At 38.0% G+C, this 19,955-nt stretch overlaps 1 protein-coding gene across 2 annotated transcripts in view; it reads right to left on the bottom strand.

Annotated features, from left to right (window-relative positions):
- PLOD2 (procollagen-lysine,2-oxoglutarate 5-dioxygenase 2) overlaps positions 1 to 19,955 on the bottom strand; it is a 47,030-nt gene that overhangs the window by 11,370 nt on the left and 15,705 nt on the right. For both annotated transcript variants that reach the window (XM_082287775.1, XM_082287774.1), the window contains exons 4-10: positions 15,309 to 15,472; positions 14,053 to 14,165; positions 12,099 to 12,162; positions 11,231 to 11,328; positions 9,381 to 9,482; positions 5,456 to 5,581; positions 3,775 to 3,896 (exon numbers count right to left, since the gene is read on the bottom strand). In XM_082287775.1, the coding sequence (XP_082143901.1) occupies positions 3,775 to 3,896; positions 5,456 to 5,581; positions 9,381 to 9,482; positions 11,231 to 11,328; positions 12,099 to 12,162; positions 14,053 to 14,165; positions 15,309 to 15,472 (789 nt within the window). The remainder of the gene's footprint in view (positions 1 to 3,774; positions 3,897 to 5,455; positions 5,582 to 9,380; positions 9,483 to 11,230; positions 11,329 to 12,098; positions 12,163 to 14,052; positions 14,166 to 15,308; positions 15,473 to 19,955) is intronic.

The following is a 19,955-nucleotide window of genomic DNA, read 5'->3' on the forward strand; positions in this document are numbered from 1 at the left end:
CAAGTCTGCAACCAAAAGCCTGGGTGACATCACCAGCCATTTAGAGTTACATTTTGCATCTCTCCAGACAGCCAGAACAGCATAAACACATTCATATCAACCATCACTAAAAACAAACAAATGTAGCCAGGAAACAAATAAAACACTAATGTTTAGTTTTGCATCTCAGGCTTAAGTATTGCTACCACAGTTAGCACACCCGGAAGCTACTGAAATCAGGTATGCGTGGAAAACATGTTTTTCAGCAACACTCAAAAGTTTTCCTCCTCCATCTGAGACTGAAACCCAAAACTGCAGAAGTGTTCAGGAAAGCAGCTCCAGAAAATCCAAGTCTCTAACATAAAACACTTCACCTCCGAGAGAAAGATTTAATCCCTGTTCCTCCTTCCCCCACAGCCAAGATACTTGCCCTGCTCTAAGGCTGTGTTCTACTCCCTCCTGTGTCCATGCCATCCTTTATCGATACCAAATGGGAACTCAGAGACAATGACTTAATATCCTCCTTCAAGAAACACACAGGAAACCACAAACATAGCTCAAAATTCAACAGTGCTGTCAATGAACTCTGATTCTGATCTACTGTTTTCCCTGAAACTTTTGAAAGCTTTCAATGTAAACTTTTATTAAAATGCACACATTCCCACTTAAAAGCTGAGATAAATGACAATTTTTTAGAAACTTTTGGAAAATTCCTACCCAGTTCTCTTACTAATAATCTGAGGGAGGAACAAAAAAGAACCAACCCCCCAAAAGAGAAACCCTGAACTCTGTAAGTACTGGGAGAAAAAATATTATGGAAAATACACTTTTTATAAATAAAACCTCAGAAGTCAATGAGATAAGTATTTCCCGACTTTATGTTATTACTTGAACATATTTAATTGCTTTTTATGTTTTCTGTCATAACAAATTCTGTAACAGCTGGCTGAAATCTCATCTGCAACCAAGGCAAAACCACAGACGATTTTTTCTTAAAGAAAAAACGAACCAACTGTAAGAACTCATACCTTATAGACAAAGCCTAAAAAAAAAGACACAGAAATGCCATTTAAGTGTTTCAAGTGATGTGAATGCAGAGAAAATAAGAAGACAACATGCAGCTAAACCTTCCTTCTTTTTATTCTAACTTAGTTTTCCTTCCTTTTTATCTTGATTCAGCCCACAACAATGAAAGCTGTGCACTCCTGTTTCCCAGTATTGTTGAATTGTAAAAAGTCTTGCAGACTGCAGCATTTTGGATCCTTTCCAATACCTCTCCAACTTTCACAAGCACAGGAAAAGACTTTCCACGTCAGGAAGAAGTAAGAAATTAAATGCTTCAATCATTCTTCCTTATGTGAATAAGAAAAGTAGACCAAGGTCTGCTTCATGGCTATGAGTGAAATTGAATAAATGTTATTTTCTCACATTTATAGTGACATGAGTGTGTCATTTACTGAGAATCCCATTGTGATTTATCACCACTTTTTACTGAGCCAAAAAAAAGGAAAAGGCGAGAAGAAAACTGATCAAACTTCATATACTCCAAAGTATTCTGCTGAAAACAAACGAGACCTTCAATGCTTAAGTTCCCCCTCTGTATTAACTGAACCCTGTTACGCTTCTTCAACTAAATAGACTCTGTGTGAAATGTGCAAGTGGAAAGACCAAATTAATTCTAAATCTACTGGAAACTAACAGAGACACACTAAGAGCAGATTTGGAAAAGGAGAGAAAGCAAGTATTTGAGGCAGATAGAACAGAACTATCTGTCAATAATACAGATAGAGGCAGGAGAAAATGAATCAGAAGACTGAATATCAATCTCTAAATCACAACAATAAACAAGTTTGAAGAATCACTCTTTTCAAGTTATTCCCATTGCAGTGGTAATGAGCAACAAATGAGCTGATGATGATCAAAGCAAGATGAAGGACTGAAAGCAAATAATAGAGTAACTGCCTTCACTTTGAACATCCCAGATCAAGCTAGTCTTTTTAAAGAAATGCAAAATGTGTTTGTTCCAGTGATGTCAGTGATGTTCACAAGGGCAGCCAAGCCCCCCAGGTGTGCAAAGCAAGCAGCTGATTAACTGACTCTGCTTCAGACAAATTGAAAGGAGCCACTGAATTACATCTACATTGTTTACTTGGAAGATCCTACTACTCAGGTTCATACTTTTTGGATGATTCAGAGTTTTGCCATGGTGTCATTCCACACACATTGTGCTTCAGGTTTTCTCTACGTACCTCTTTAGGACAATCTTTATCAAAGGGGCCTTTCAAAACAGGAGCGACATGGGTCAAATTACATCCACACCATGGATAACACATCACACATATGATTATCTCCCTGCCTTTCAAACAGGACTTGAAGTGACTTCGTGGAAATATACATTTAAACTATTATTTTTTTATGCAGAGATCAAGCAAGGACCATATATCAGAAGCTCTGTCACATTTTAAGTCAGTAGGTTCTATCAAAGATGACAGGTTTCAAGGTCTTCGGGTGAGATTTAGTATTACTATAGATATTGATTACACTGAACATTCTGCCTTATGTTATCTATATAACAACAAAGAGGAAAAGGCAATTCCAGAAACTCCACCTCAGGTACACAACATACACTACAAAAAGTTTGGCAATGCGGTACATTTGCTTTAGAGAGTTTTATAAATAGAGAAAGAATGATATATACATGTGAATGGGTGCTTAGTCTAACACAGGACATCTGCAGCGTTTCCTAGAAAGGCAAGGGGAGAGGCTCGGACCTCAGCCAGAGATCAGTTTTCCAGTGGCTTCAGCACAACAAAGCCCCATTCAAACAAACTTCCAAGAACACCATAGAGACTCAAGACCTTCACTCTTTCAGCTGAGGCTATGAACAGCCTATGCTCTTAACCTCTGAACAGAAAATGGCCTTTTGAAATTAACTTCCCTGCTCTGACACTCACAGAAGATTTGGCAGAAGAGTGAGTGAAAAAATTATCATGGAATGAAGCCAGCTCAAGGACCAAGCAAGGTGGTCCTGATCTTGGTGGCATCCCAGGCTGAGAAACTCCATCATATGACTGATGTACTGGGAGAGCCACAAGCCACTCTGTGGGAGGAGCCAGTGCTGCAGTCACTAAAGAGACCCTTAGGTCTGACACAGGATACAATCTCCAAGGTTCAACTTTAGGCATGGAAAGTGCCAGGTTTAAAAGGTAAAGTTTTGGATACTCTAGTAAGAACAAAAGAAAAAGAAAGACCAAGCATAGGATAAAGACAGTTGCCTTTGCAAGAACTCCTGCTAGAGCACTTCTAAAGGCTATTCCTGCCTCTTTGAACCACAGGTAGAAAAATAATTCTGTCAACCGTACATCCACGTCAAGCTTTAACCTTTACTTAAATATAATGTCACTTAAGAAAAAAGAAAACAGAGCAGGCATTAGGACAACAAAAGTGCAATTGTTAAAAGCATATCCAATGCAAAAATTTAAAAAATTCTGCAGTAAGGTAGCCGGAAAATAAAATAAATACTATGCATTTTCTATGCCATCATCACAAGACAACAAACTATTGAAGTAGCACAAACCAGAGAGATTTTTTCATAATGATCAACAGCTTTTTATATTAGACAGAAATCATAAATCACTCAACAGTTCCTATCTTATGTCTAGATCTTCTCCAACACAAAAGCTCCCATCTTCATAGCTGGAGATGTAAATGTTAAAGATGCGAAATAATACACATGCAAGATGAAAAAATGGGAGTGTATGCATCAATGTAACAGATTTATAAATTAGAACTTACATTCCCATGTTTCGGGCTTCTGCTTGACTCAGGTTTTCTTCAGGTCCAACAATTTTAATATTTCTGATAATGTTCTTGGCTTTTTCCCAGAATTTCTTGATGTGCTTTTCATGGTAAACCTCCTGTAATCATGTTAACATTTTTTATAGAAAATGTAAGGCACAAATTACTATGAATCATAAACATAGTGTCCAAGAACACACTGTATTCTGTCCTAAAGAAACAGATGCCAGTGTTTGAAGATATTCCAGTATATCTGTCATTAAAATGAACCTCCTCTGTCCGAAACTTTAGGAAAACTATCCAACACGTCAGCAACATTAATTAAAGTTGTACAGCAATGCAAGATTCACAAACTATCTATGCATTATTTTTCAGGATATTCATGTTACAGTCTTTAAAACCCATCCTACAAGCTCAGTGGCACGCAGTTGTTCTTTATGCCCCTCCAGAATCACTTTAGAGAGGAAGCTGCACCTGCACCAAATTGTGCAAGCACAGCCGTTGTTTCTTTAAAATGTAGTCACACAGAGTTCCTTTAATTTCTATTTACCCTCCCTCTATTTAAGAGCTCTCAGCTGCATGCAATACTTCCAAACCAGTGCCCTCATTGTAGCTTTTGCCTGTTATGGCTGACATTAGAATAATTGAAATATTGGGTAGGGCTTTTCCCCCTCTATAATAAAAAGCTGTTCAGTCTTTATATTCCATTTCAAATACTATAACTTTGGATGAAGCTACAAAACTACATAGCCTACAATTCCCATGTGTACATCACATTTATACCTTCAAAATCCCCTTAAAAAACCACAATGAAGACTTCAGAGATAAGCTCTACTTCTATTCCTTATCCCCCTTGTGCTACCATATCAACAGCAATGCATGCACACTAAAAAAGGGTACAATTAAATTTTACTCCCATTTCTCTTCTAGTCCTTTTCTTTCCAAAATAATTGCACACATTTGAAACCTCACTCTCAAATCGTAGAATCACAGAATGGTTTGGGTTGGAAGGCACCTTAAGGATCATCTCCTTCCAATCCACCAATGACAGTTCCCATTAGACCAGGCTGCTCAAAACAGCAATACTGACTGAAGGCACTGGGGAAGTATCAGCAATGCCAGATCATTAGGTAATTAGCAGGGAGTATTCAAAAGCAACTTATCTGCAGTGCCAGTCAAAATAAATCTGAACACACCAATCTTTCCATGGGACCCAGCAGGAGTGCCAACAGAAATGCAAATGCAATGGGGCCTCAGCAAGATGAAAAGCAAATCCCAGCTATCAGTTGACAGTTTTTAATAATACGGTATCATTGGTGGTCAGTCCTGAAGTGGTCAGCAGCTGGCCCAGATGGTCAGTGTGGGCCACTTCCAACTGGAACTGTTCTATTCTTATTTTACTCTATTATTTTATGTCAGTCAGTACTTCCTTCAGAAGCACACATTTCAAACTACATTTTTTTCATTAGTAGAAGAATCTAAGCAGTTTCTTCAAACAGACTTCAAGCCCTGACACAATTTCATTTAATTTTTCCAGCTCTGCATACTAAATTCTGAAGGATTATCTCTCCCTATGCATTTTAACTGTGTTCTTATATCAAATCCATATACTCCATATTTTGATTCATCGCATAATTTGCAAAATTGAAGCTTTGTACAATGACAGAGTCATACTCACATTATTATGAATGAAGATACTGAGTGCCTCCCGTGGGTAGTCCAGAGTCAACAGTCTGTCTAAAAATTTAGTTAGGAAAGGAGTGGGTTGTTCAATGAAAACACCAATTTTTACTCTTGGATATTCCTAAAAAAAATGATATTTTGATACAACCAATAAGACTTGCCTCTTTTCTAAGATTACTTAGAGTAAAGAGCAACTAATGTCATGTACTAAACTTAGTCCACCCAGCTTTCAAACAATCAAAACCAGCGTTTTGCACCCCATTTGTTTTCACTGGCTTCACAAAATAAGCAAAGATAATGGGATTTAGTATTGATAGGAAACTCTTTGAATTTAATAACAGAGACTTGAATTAGAAAATAATGTACTACGGTTTTTAAAATTCTTACTATAAAAAAACCACTAAAACAGAAAAAGAATCATTTAAGTAAATACACCTAGAACAGAATGGAAAATTCTTTTTTTTAAAAACAAGGTACATACATATATTACATTTACAAGAAAATATAGGGGAGACCAATTTTTTAAAAATAATTAAAGAATAAATACCACAAAATATTTTACTCAGCCATACTTTCAGCCAAGGATGGCATTACCCTTCTATAAATGTACATGCACTATTTCTCCCCATTCGTTTTAAGTGGGCTCTGCATTACTTCCCTACTCACTGATTTTAGAAAGACCTTTGACAAACTAACAGAGTTTCTCTCCTTACATCCAAGAATACTGAACTTTTATGGACCTTATTTATATGAATTCACATCTTCTGATGGTATTTGGCTGCTTTGTATGTGCTTGACAGAGATCATGAGATCCTGACCACTAAAAGAAACGCAGACAGCACTTTTTTGTAGTCCTTAAGCGTATTATTGCACTATGCAAGACAAAGAAATTTAACCTTCAAAGGCCTCAACTCCCACACAAACAAATACACTGACTAAAAATTATTTCCATCTCTAAACCAGACAATTACTATAAAAGTCTAATCCATTACAAGGCTCACAGAGAAACCTTATATGAGTATAAAAGGCTGCCAGCTAGCTTTTTAAGCAGGCCAACACCCGCTTGAAAAGTGTCTGGATAAACCATCAACACATGCTGAGGTTTCACAGTGTCACCGTCTACATCGGAACCCAGAAACATCCTGGCGAATGCCCCAGCTCGGAAACATCCAGTGTTTACCCTGACAACCTCCTATTCACAGCTGCATCTGCAAACCTCATGAGTGTTGGTAGGAAAGCATAGCCACACAGAGACCCCAATAACTCCAAAACAACTGATGAAGAGTGCACTGATGTGTCTCCAACAAAGCACCTGTGCCACTCTCTGGCAGTCACCACCCAGAGGCTGTCACAGGAACTGGTCCCACTGATGGCCAGGGACAAGGAAAATTGCACAGGCTAAGCTGAGCACACACGTGTGCTACCAGTGGAAGAACAGCTGCAGTAATTGCCTTTCATACATTTTTCTAATTCTGAGTCATTCTACCCTTATTCTCCAGGGGAAAGAGAAAGAGGTTCAGGCTGAATGTGCAAAGGCTGTAGGAACAAAGAGGAATTACTGACACTGCTTCAGTACATTGAAATATGAACCGCTTGGGTCTACAATGAAATCTCAGTGTGACCAAAGCAAAATAGTGTTTAAAAAATTAGGAGTAAGAATTCCTGTAAACTGCATGTCCTCAAAGCACAGAGTTCATCAATCTAGACCGTGGCTTAACCACAAAGAGTTGTTACTGCATAATCTGAATCTAGGTCACAATGAGAATTGTGAGTATATGAAATCAGAAGTTGCCTCTCAGCAAAACCAGTCTGCACCCAGATGCTACATTTTCTCTGATAGATTTTCTCATTTTCAGTGAGGTCATATATTTGACTTTTTAAAGTTTACTTTTTCTAAGTAGTAGTTGAGTGTATGACAATTCTTGGAAGAAATACAGGACAATGTCTCAGTACAATTACACAGAGCAAAGTCCAGGATCTCTTTCCACAAGAGCTGCCAGTGAAATGAGAAGATGAGCAAGGTCCTTTTCAGCCGCACTGGAAAGTCTCCACACCAGTAAGAAGTTTTAGAACTTAAAAGCAGTTCAAGGGAGATTAAACTGGGCAACAAACTTAATTTAGGTTTCAGAAAAAAAAAACCCAAAAGCCAAAACAAAAATCCCATGAGAAAGTGTCAAAAATTTGCACTTATTGAGTCCAGGTGCACTCTTCAACTTATTTTCCATTATGCTGCTTCTACCTGAACAGGCAGCTAATTTGAGGGTGGACAGGCTGCTGACATTACCAGAAGATAGCAGTTACTGAGTTTTTCCACACCTCAGCCATGATCGCAGCCCAGGAGATTCTATTTCTGTCACGAGGACAAGAACTGAGGAAAAGACCCTGCACATGTACCTCTCAGCTCCTTTGCAGGCAACCCCAAAAAAACAAGCAAAATTCTCAGAAGATATGAGTGTAAAAATGCAGTCAGATAAATAAAACAAAATGGAGAAAATTATTAGAGGCACGGAGCAGGTACTGCTCTTTTCAGTGAAAATTACTCCTTAAGTAGCAACCAGACAGGCCTGAACAGAGAGTGCGTTCAGAAAATGAAATACTGCAGGTACCCAGAAATGCATGAAGTAAACACTTCCACTGAGGCCAAGGAAAAGCCCTGCTATTTCTGCTGGCAGAGGGAGTGAGGCATGAAGTCCAAGGAATGGACTACAGTAAAGAAGACACATTCCAAGTAGATGTACATAAACTATAGGAAGATACCAGCAAATCATTGCATTCCCCTTACCGGCTTTAAGATTTAACTGCTCCAAAACCATGTCTTAATTATGAACACCACTGGATAAAAAACTTTGACATCTTTTCCTCAGGTAAATTTTATGATGGGAGTTAAAACACTACCTAATTAGAAGCCCATTCAAATGTTTATCTTAAAAAGCAAAAATAAAATTTAAAAATATAGAAAGAATCTGAAAGTTATTAAAATTCCAGCAAATAACTTCTTGAGTTTATATTCCAGTCCATTAGCAACTTATTGCCTAGAAATTCTTTCACTTTTTCCTTTCATTATAAAGATAACAAGCCACTATTTCTTTCATGCTATCCTCAACGTGACCGTCTAAGACCTGCTCTCATTCAAATCTTCAATACAGAAATGAAATGACACAGCTGCTGGAAAGAGCCTGTTAGGAATAATCAGAATTTACTTTTTCATCCAAGTCTTACAATTCCACATGGTAGAGCTTAGTATTTACTCTGCCTCAAATTTATTGTGTACAAGCTGAAATATTTATAGAGACATGAAAGACATCATGCTTGGAGTGAAAGAGCCGAAGTTGTGAAGTACTGGATATACACACATGCCGTGTGTGTGTGTGTGTTTGTCCTACAAGAATTCTGAAAACTGTACTGAAATCCAGTCTCAATTGCAACAGATTTTTTTCTATAGAAATACACTAGCTTATATAGTAAAAATATCTGTAGTGTCATCTTCAGTGTAAAGCAGTTTTGATCATTTAATCTCAGAAAATAGTAATTGTAATCATGTTAGTTAACTACTAAACTCTATATGTAACAGAAGTTGTTCAAATGATGCATATTGAGTGTTTTTTAGGTCTGCTGCTAAAAATCTGAAATATCTAAGCAGTTTTTCTACCTCTCCCAAAATTCTAATTATTCTCTTGAACCTTGCACAATTCAAAAATTGTTCATTCACTCTCACTGAACGGAGGTGAAGATCTGAAGGGCCTTTGGGGATGGCATCATCTTCAGTAATACTGTGAAAACCTATATTAAAAGACATGCATAAAAACATTCCTGAAAGTAGTAAAACAGTATTGCATAAGGAAGCCACTTGGCCTCAGAAATCACTAAACACCTATCAACTGTACCCAAAAGGGCTTTGTTCCAGTGAAGAGTATTCTTACCTTTACTGCTGACAGGTCTAGTAAGTCTAAATCACAAATACTGCAACCAGTTTCCCGTGTCCAAGCATTAGGAATATAGTTTCCCAAATAATTCAGGTGAATCTGGTAAATAAATGAACAATTCAAATTAATGACAGATGCATGCAAAGGATGATCTGTACCTTTCAAAAAATTCAGGTTTATTCATTTAATCACTTGTAACTAAAGGCAACTGACTAGAAACAGACATACAAAATCTGCAGGTAAAAAAACTATTCTTTTTCGTTTACAAAACAGAGTATATATGTACCATGAAATCTACAAAAATGAGTATTTCATAAAAATGACATGCACTTGGGGTGAAAAATAAAAGTATTACATGTCAGAATGTGAGAATAATCTGGTATCCATTCCAAGAAGTGCATCTAACCAATGCAATTTACTATATGAAAATTAGAGAGATGAAATATGAAACAAGAAGCATCTTACAAACAAAAAACTTAACTACTAGGAGTTAATTCTGGGACTTGTCTTCATGCTGGTTTATTTACTAACCGGGGAAAACTTTTTCCAACCCTAGTATACTGTCATCTTCTTGATTCAATTCTATGTTTAAAACAGAAGAATTTAGCCACACTGAAAAAGTGATGCATAGAAAGAGTTTCCTCTTTGTTTTTAAAACACCACTACAGGCAGAGGTTGAATTTTTTTTAATGTACCATAACACATGGATTAGTAGAAGTTGTTCCATCCCAAGCTGTTTGCCCAAATGTAAAATACAGAACTTTTCTTTTCATTTGCAACATGTCAGCAAAGCCAGTGATGACAGAATTTGAGGATTTAATTGAGGCAAAAATAGCAATATGGAAGGAATTTGTCATACATTTCATCTCTACTGAGTAGTTATAAGCCTAACAGATAAAATCATCATTCTATTCACCAATAGCAAAATCAAAATACAAGTGCAAAAACAATGTAGCAGCATTCCCTGGGATATTCATGAGTTTCAAACTCTACTTCATTCTTCTGAAAGGCATTTTTTCTGAAAGTAAGGAGCTACAGTAAGGAACATTTATTCAGAAGAAATTCGAAAGTAGCCATGCCCAATCCTTCAGCCAACAGACAGTACTATAAAAGATACACCTTTACACTTCTTTGGCTTAGAACAAGAAGGTGCAACTGCCATATTACCAAAACACAGACATTTCTCTCAGAGAAACTGTTCAGGGACCTCTAAACCACTGAATCCATACACATGAGCAAATCTGTCAAAATAGCTATTTCACAGGGCAGACAGTGCCCACACGCCCAAAGCTGACAAGCCACGGGCACACTGATGGCAGGGATCAGCGACACGGAAGGCAACAGCAAAAGCCAGCCACACGTGGGCCTAGACAGATACACACACACTTACATAGAGGCTTTTTCTTTTGCCTAATACAATTTCTTTTTTATATATGTGTATACACACACCTGGGTCTAGGGTAGGAACAGATGTGTTACTGTTTTGTATCCCAGCCTGTCACTCCTGGTGAGATTATCCTATTCTTCTGATTGCCATTTAATAACCAGATAGAGATTGTTCACTAGCTTCAAGAACAGCTTTGTGTTAGTGAACAAATTAACAAGAGCTTACTTGCTTCTAACATCCCAGGCTACAATGAACTTGGGAGCAGAATTAGTTGTTTCAGCAAAACTATCAAGTTACAGTGACATCAGAATAACATGAATTAGAATGGAGGTTTTATCCTCTCAATTACTAATAACATTAAATGGAAATGTGTATGTTGTTTCATACTCTTCTATCCTTGGTTTTTTGCCTCCAATAATGTTGTGATTTTACAGGAAAATAAAACCAAACTGTCACTCACTTTAGTTGGACCATTTCCATGAATGGTGACTGGTAGGGTGTCATACACTGAATTCCTTGCTCTTACTTTTCCTTCTTCAAATTTCAAAAGGACTTCATCTGCAAATCAACAAAGCAGTATAGGAAGTTCATAAATAAAAGCTAAAACTTCAGAGTTCTTTAAGTCCTTGCTGATACAATATACCTTGCTATTGCAATCATTGTCAGTATTATTTAGAAGCTTTTGTTCATTTTTTTAAACTAGATCTTGAATTCTAATATCCTTATGATAAATAAGGTGACATCAAACTTCATTTCTCATCAGCAGCTTAAGTATTAGAATAAAATCTGCTTTAAAAATAATTCTAATTTAGTGCAAATGCAATTTATAGAGAAATCATAGTTATTTCAGATACGATCTGACTACAAAAATTTATTCCATAATGGAAGGCCAAATGTAAGAAAGGAAGTTTTGCACAGATACATTTTTCCATTTAAATTCATGACAGTTAAATGCAGGAAGTTCTACATTATTCCACATTCAACTTCACTATGTATAGCCATTTGCATCTCAAATACAGTTTTAATTACTAATCTTACTCCTGTAATTAAGTTTTTGAAAGGCAGATGGAAAAATGGTCCTTAACTCTATTTACTGCCAACTTCATTTATTTAGAACTATTTTTCCTATTTTAAATAAAATATCTTTTCAATGAGAGAATTCAATTAATAATCAACCCAAAAGACCTGTAACTAATCTGGTGATCAGGTCTACCCAACCAAATATTTCCTTAAAATAAGCATATGTTTAAGGAACCACATTCATGGTTAAGCAAAAAAATTGTTAATAACAGTTAATCAAACACACAACGTGCAGATCATATACATACCAACAGCTCCATTTAGGGTCTGGAAAATTGCACATTTGTGGTCCAAAGTAATGTTAATGCGCTCCTGAAATCAAAGCACCAAAGATGTTGAGGTGTTCTAAAGCCAATGTTTTTACAGTAACATTGCAGTTACATCACAGTGGCAGCAAGGAGTCAGGGAAAATGACTCTTTACATTCTTTACATTGTTACCTTCTTCTGTATTCCCAAATTGTGCAGTTGTATAGCAATCGGTTTTGCATATGCAGAAACTTTAAGCTTGAAGGATGAAGGTCATAACTCTCCACAGGAACTGCAATTTAGCAGTATAAGCCAAAGACAATTTGTGTCTTAAAAAAAATTTAGTAAGTCTTGGCCAGGAAACAAAACATACTGTGTTTCAGAATCATAAAAATGCAAAAGTCAAATTTAAAACATGTTCCTAATGTTGTATTACTAATCCTAGCTAGATTCTTACTTTAAATACCATGTTTCACCATCTTTAAAATGTTGATTCAAGTATGTAACGTTTAAAACACACTTAAAAAACCCTACACAGATGACATCCTTTGTTTTGGTCTTCCAAGATTTTCTTACGTATTCTACAGCACTGGGCATATTATTACTATACAAAGAATTGGTGGTGATGTATAGTAAGCACCATGGAAGTGTTTTGAACCATGGTGCAGCAGTGCTCTGCACAGATACACAGCTTTGGTCTAGGAGACAATCTGTTTAGACAACTAATTATATTACTCCTGACTTGGATGCAGAAATCAGCTTTAGTATCTCTACACCCTGTCTTTTCAATTGGCATCTGACTTAACTTGCATAAAAGCAATTCAGACATTAAAGGCTGGAAGGAATTTCCTATGAGGAGCAGCTGAGGTCTGTCTAGTTTAGAGGAGCAGGCTGAGGGGCCATCTCTGTGCTCCCTGCAGCTTCCTGAGGAGGGGAAGGAGAGAGGGAGGTGCTAACCTGGTGGGAATGGTTCAAAGCTGCACCAGGGAAGGTTCAGACTGGACATTAGGAAACATTTTTTCATGAAGAGGGTGGTCAAACCCTGGATCAGTTCCTAGAGAGGTTGTCAATACCTCCAAGCCTGTCAAGCGCTTAAAAAGCATTTGGGCAATGACCTTAGTAACACGCTTTAGCTTTTGGTCAGTCCCATACTGGTCAGCCAGTTGGACTAGATGATCACTGTAGGTCTCTTCCAACAGAAATATTCTACTCTATTTCTGAATCTGCATCCAAGCAGACCTGATTTTCCATTAAGTTATGCCAGAAACAACACACATATATCTCAAGAACTTTGCATCTGCTTTAACCATAAAAATTACCAAAATCTTTCTCAAAATTCTGCTATATCAGCTTCTAAAGACTTTTTTGCACCAATATATTGTTAACTTTTCTTATCCCTCTTTTTTCCAGCATCAGGGACATGCCTCCGACATCTGTCATGCTCTAATGGTGTTACTCAGCAGAGGACTTTGTTAAGGGAGAGCACAGAGAGGTCTTCACCAAAAATTTACAATGCAGCTTTATTGAACATATTTGCACAAAAAGCTGAAGGCAGGATCTGAAATGGCAGCAAGCCAGAATATAAAACACTGGATTCAGCAAGTAGTTCAGTGACACCCTGGAAAAATGCCACATTCTCTGGCCATCAAACTGCCAAGTACATGGTACCCTCATTGAGATGAATGTGTCTGATCATATACCTCAGAGCTGTTATTTCTAACAATGAAGCACAACCTGCCTGGGTCTGAAGACAGCCTGAAATAATATATCAAGTCATGACCCTTTGTGAGCCTGTTCATTCCAGCAGTAGGAACCTCAGGAGAACAAACACAACTGTCAACATGGCACTCCAGTATAAAAAGACAGCATTCTTTTTCTTTTCATCCCCCAGTGTTTTATGAGGAGCAGCATGTTATTTCAGTCAGAAAGAAATGAGAAAGCAAGTTACTACCTACCCTTGCCAATGGGTCAACATAGATTTTGGTGTAAAACAGCTGGTCATCATCATTATCCTGCAGATTCCATTGCTGCACAATACGATTTATGTATGGAGCATAACCAATAAATCCTGCAATATCACACACACATAGGTTATTTCCATACAAAACATTACCCTGCCAATGTCTACCAATCAGGGGCTTCATTCTGAGTGGTGCCAGTAAAGAAAAAGTATGAAATTTATGAAACTTGGCTCAAAAGCCCAGTACCTTCTTACATTGTTACATACCTTCTTCCTGAGGTATGTAACAGGTCTGTTTCAAAATGTTAATAATTAATGGTTATTTTTATACTAATGGTATTTTAATGGAAAAAATACATCTGATCTGTCTAGGATAGTCCTGAGAACACCAAAGTGTGATACCAGACTATCACTTTTCCCAAGAAGCCCATCTGTGGCAAAAGTTTCATTTTCATCAATCACTTCTTACTGGCAGAGATGTCTGAATCTAATATTGCCAGAAATCCAGTGAGAGTCCAACTCAAAACCAATATACACCAAAATAAAAAAGATAGGGCACATAGGTGAGGGAAAGAAACAGGGACAGTCCCAGGTTTGCACATTGAAGAAGGGTGCCCCAGAAATGACACACTCAAAAGCTGCTACAGAGCACAGTATCCATACCAGTGCATGTACTAATCAAGTGCAAAATTATTAGCAAGCTAGCATTTGAAGGAGGATCCCAGAATTAATCCATCATTGAGATTAACAGGAGTAGCTCCCACTCTTTTTAGAAGGAGCTGTGTAAGCCATGCTGAGAGGCCAGGCAGAGCTGCCAGCACATCCACCCCACGTGCAGAGACCTCCAGGAACCAGGCAGCTGAGTGAGGGAATTCTGCGACCAGGCTAAACTGTGCCTATAAATAGCCCGTGCTGCTTTGCCTGGGCTTGTACTCTGCATTGTTTCTGAAGCAATGGGGTCAACCTTGCACAGCATCTCGCTGCCACACACAGTTGCTTGCTAGACCCTTACTGTATTTATCTGCTTTTTGCAAGTTATTGCCAAACACACACTGCAAATTTGAATGAAAACTATGCCTCAGCACAGAAGAGGAGCTATTCGAGGGAGGGGAGGGGAGGGGAGGAAGATGCCAGCATTTCTATGTCCTCTATTTTATACTTGGGGAGTTCAGGAACAGCTCCACACACAACAAGTACACAGAACAGATAACAGAGGTGGGTCATGTTCAAGTATTTGAGGATCACACTTGCCTCCTGAGTTCAGGAATCGTTTTCCACTCCGGACAACAGGATACTTGTCAGCCAGCCTTTTATCTGGCCAAATTAGTCCATCTGCTGCAAACACCACTCTATGATTAGTTTCCTGAAACTTCTTTAGCAGTTCTTCAGGGCCCCCAGCAAAGATAACATCATAGCTTAAAAGGAAAGAAAATACATCTATTAGGTTAGCTTAAGTTTAATGTTTCTGTGTTCAAAAGAAGTCATTGGACTATCCAAACTTAAAAATCAAACAGCCCTTTTATTCTGAAAAATGACTCAACTAAAACATATTTAACCAACATGTAAAAATTCTATACCCTTCTAGGAGAGAAACTTCGATCAGTACTATTTATCCAAAGTAGTTTCCCCTCCTGCTTTTTAACCTTCCACATTTTGGACATTCTTTTTTCTTCAGATTTTGTCTACCTGAAACTGATTTTCCTATTTCAGGTATTTTGAGTAAAAAAAATACTTTTTTTCCCTTTAGAAAACTCTTTATGTTTTTAAGAATAACAATTTAAAAAAAGAAATCAAACCTTAACAAATGAAAGAGTGGACTGAGAGATGACCTGGGTAGTTTTCACTGGGAAAATCTAGATCTTGCTCCAAAACACAACAGCCCTGACTTTTCTGAAAAGCCTTATCAAGAATGTACTTAGATCTCAATGAAGTCTAGTTGCCCATAAAAAGTGTATTGCATCCTGACAATACATAGATTTCTCCTACAACCTCTTTAACATGCTGAAGACTTTAAAGGCTCAAAGCATCACAATATCTATTTATGAAAAACTTCACTTGCCTTTACAGCTTGATCAGATTTAAGTCTCAATTCCTATTGAGGATAAAGGCCTAAAGGTGGAGGGCTCATCTTTGGCTGTTACCCACAGACGAAGGTCACCAGTGTGCCAAATCAGAACGAAACCTGCCTGGGTTTGGCAAAGGTCCTGTAAGAATGGAGTATCCCAAGCCTGGTGGTTTCTTGTGGCTGAACCAAATCTAAACCAATGCCTGGCAGGCACAGGGGGTAGGGAACACAACCAACCAAACCAAGCAAACAAACCAATCCCCCCACCATAGGAAGGGATGCCACACACTAGACCAGTCTGCTCAAGGCCCCATCCAACCTCGCCTGGAACTTGGAATTTGCCAGGGACTGGGCATTCACAACTTCTCTAGATGACCTGTGCCAATGCCTCCCACTTCAAGGTTCTCTTTATACAGCATGAGGAATGACACAGTGAGATTGGAATGACATCACCGATTAGTCTCTGGCTGAAGCAGCAAAATATTTTACTGGCAGCATCTCAACTTTTCAGTTCCCTCATCTGAATGCAGGAATATTCTTACTGTACACACATACCTTAGAAACTAAAAATCACCAGCCCTTATAACATTATAGCTACCAAAAACCAAGGTCTAACCTTAACCAAGACTTTTCTTGCAAAGCCTTTCAGCTGGGCTAACCAGGACAGCAGCTAACTAGGACTCCACCTGCAGTACACAGAACATTGCAATGTATTACCCAGCAACAGTGCCAACAGACCAAGCATTACTGACTTATGGTACTCCTTTATTACAGTCCTGAAATTATTCAAGATGTCTTTTCTTTAAAGAGGATTTCATGAAACTGGCCTAAGAGAACTGAACAACAGCTGGCTTACAAATGTAAAAAAAGATTTTCACCACAAAGCAAAGTATGAACCCTGGAGAGGAAGCGTGTTATGTAGTCTATATAAGTCAGTGGTTTTCTGAAAACACTGTTATGTTTTTCTGCAACTTTGGCAGAAGAACGCATGAAAGAAATTGTACATTTTGGACCTTCCCCAGTTTCACAAAAAATGCCTGTTTCTGCCCAAATTTACAGGAGTACACTTCACTCCCTTTTCCACTGAATTTCTGTAGCCTGACTCAATGCCAGACTGAGCCTGTAGAATACACACGAAAACAGGAGACACGTTGAAGACAGACAAAAAGAGATCTGTCTGAGGCTTTAACTTAATAGTTTATGGCAGGCTGTGCTTCTCCTCTGTGATCAGGTTAGTGCGGCTGCTGCTATGACTTACAGGAAGGAACCAAACACCCTGGAACATTGCTTCCAAGGACTCTCATTCTGTGAAAGAAAGCCAAAGTTAGCAACATGCTGGGCCAGCCACAGGCTCTGCTTGTGAAAGGGATATGCTACTTAACACAACACAGTTTATAATCCTAAACCCAGTGCTGAGCTGCTAAACTGCAATGGATATTATGCAGCACTATTAATCCAGCATGAAGCCACATTTTTCATTAATGTTCAAGGCCCTCTGTTTTGACAAGAGGTGACATGCTGTCACCACACCTCTTCCGGGGCAGGACCTCCACCAGCCTTCTACCCCTTGCTGCCAATGTCCTCATAAGCTGCTTGATGAGGCTCACACTTTTCTCTCCAGGCAAAAAGAAAATTTCTGAACACCTGTAAATGCATCATTTGCCTTGTTTGTCTGCTATGTCAGATTGCATTCAGCCTATTCAAACCTCACCTCCTGCTGTAAGGGAGGATTCACTTCAGGTCTACACCACTAAGACCATCACAAAACAGGTCCCAGGAGTATCCTTGACAGTTTATACTGTTATTAGAGGTGATGCAATGACTTACTTCAAATAGGACTTCAAAATTTGACAGGGAAAAGAGAGTGTGGATATATGCAAGAAAAAGCAGGCTTCCTTGGCAACCAGGAAAAGCTCAGATACTCTTCTATTTATTCTTCGTAAAGCCCTCCAATTAAGTAGAAAGCAAGAAAAAAAACAAAACAAAACCAAACCCAGAAACTTTCCACAACCTAATCCCATTTCCTGAAGCTCCCAGATGGCAAATGCCTGGGACTGGAATCCACCCCTCCTTCCCCCTCTTTCACAGCAGCAAAGCATCCTGGCTATGCACTCTGCACTCCCAGCAACACAGGAAAACAGCAACGGAGACCCAGGTGCTCTAGAACTGACCATGGAATTTTTGCATCCACAACTTTAACAGTGAGAACTTGCTGCTCTTGGAGCTGCAGGTTAAGAGCTCAAAACACGAGTGAGAAAGTGCCTACTAGTGACTAGCAACGTCAGCCATACAGCTATTTTGTCACTTAGACTGTATCCCCACCAGGATCACACCTTAACTATTTTGAGATACATAGAAAATATAATTATCCCTTCGTTTCAGACAAATGTTGAAAAAAATACAACAAAACAAACAACAAACTGAGAAGCTTCAAAATTCTTCCACGATACAAAGAGATGGCTGTGGAAGTTCTGGATGAACAGTCACAACACAAACCAATTTATCCAGTCTACGCTGGCCATTAGCCAGTTCAATCTGAAATGGTCCAAAATAAACCAGTAGTTAGCTCGAGCAAAAACAAGCCTAATTTAAATAGTGTTCCATCTGCAGGCATTTTGCTATCTACACACAGGCACAAGCTGTCCACAGAAGAGGCTCAAACTATTTCCAGAATTCTGAGCCATATAACAAACTGCTCAAAAAAAAAAAAAACAAACCAAACAAAAAACAAACAACAAAAAAACCAAGAAACTAAGTTTAAGTAAATAGTTCCCTAGAACTTGCCTAGTTACAGTAAGCAAACCAGACATTTCCTTTCCCCACCCCCAAGATTAATATTCCAAATGCTTCACAATGAATATAATAAAAAACACTTTAAGAAGAAAGGAAGTTCATGACATTTGTCTTTTTCAAACTTACTGCTACATTGATCAATGCTTAAATTGCAAACCAGGATTTCTGGAAATGAAAAAACCCACCAGAATTAAAATATAATGCTAGAATCAGCAAACTTTTTTTCTCTCCTATCTGGAATCAGTTCCACCAGCTTTAAATAAATATCTACTTGGGATTTCCGACCTCAGGAACTTGGGAGGCTTAAATCCTGGGATTTTTCATGGGAAGAAAGATTATAGTTTCTGCACTTCAACACACATGGTCCTCTGTACTCTGTCACCCGTGCCAGCAGACGGCCTGCTCCTCCAGAGAGTAAATTATGATAGAGAAAATCTGAGCTAGACCCTGGTACCAATGTGATAATAAATTTGCATATTTTACCATATAGGAAGAAAATAGTTATTAATTAGGATAATAAATCCAGAAACAAAGAAATTCAATGTAGGCAGAAAACATTTGGGAAATGTTTGATTCATCTGAGCTTTAGTACAGAAAAAAATCTTTCAAATAAACCTTTAGAAGTTTCAGTTCTTTATGATTAGTAGGACAACGCCACGAACAAACATTAATGTATTTACTTCTAGAAAGATACTTTTTCCACTTAATAAATACAAAATTGATCAAGTCAATAGGAAAAGAAATTCAAAAACTGAATGTGTACCTCTAAACGATGTTACTTTTACAGACCTAAGCAGACAAAGAAAATATTCAGCATAATAAGCATCCCTTATAATGCTCATAATTTAGTGAAAATTATTTAGATTTTTTGCTTTCTAGGTATTTCTTTTACTCATCACAAGAGGTAAAATCGGAACAAATAATTGAGTAACATATTTTAATTTGCTACCAGTTTAATAAGCTACTTCAACTTTTCTGAAGTGTTAACTTATGCAAAACAACAAATTAATTTTCCATAATATGCCACTGTCCAGCCACTT

This window comes from Coloeus monedula, assembly GCF_965178545.1.
Source record: "Coloeus monedula genome assembly, chromosome: 10".
NCBI classification, from domain to species: domain Eukaryota; kingdom Metazoa; phylum Chordata; class Aves; order Passeriformes; family Corvidae; genus Coloeus; species Coloeus monedula.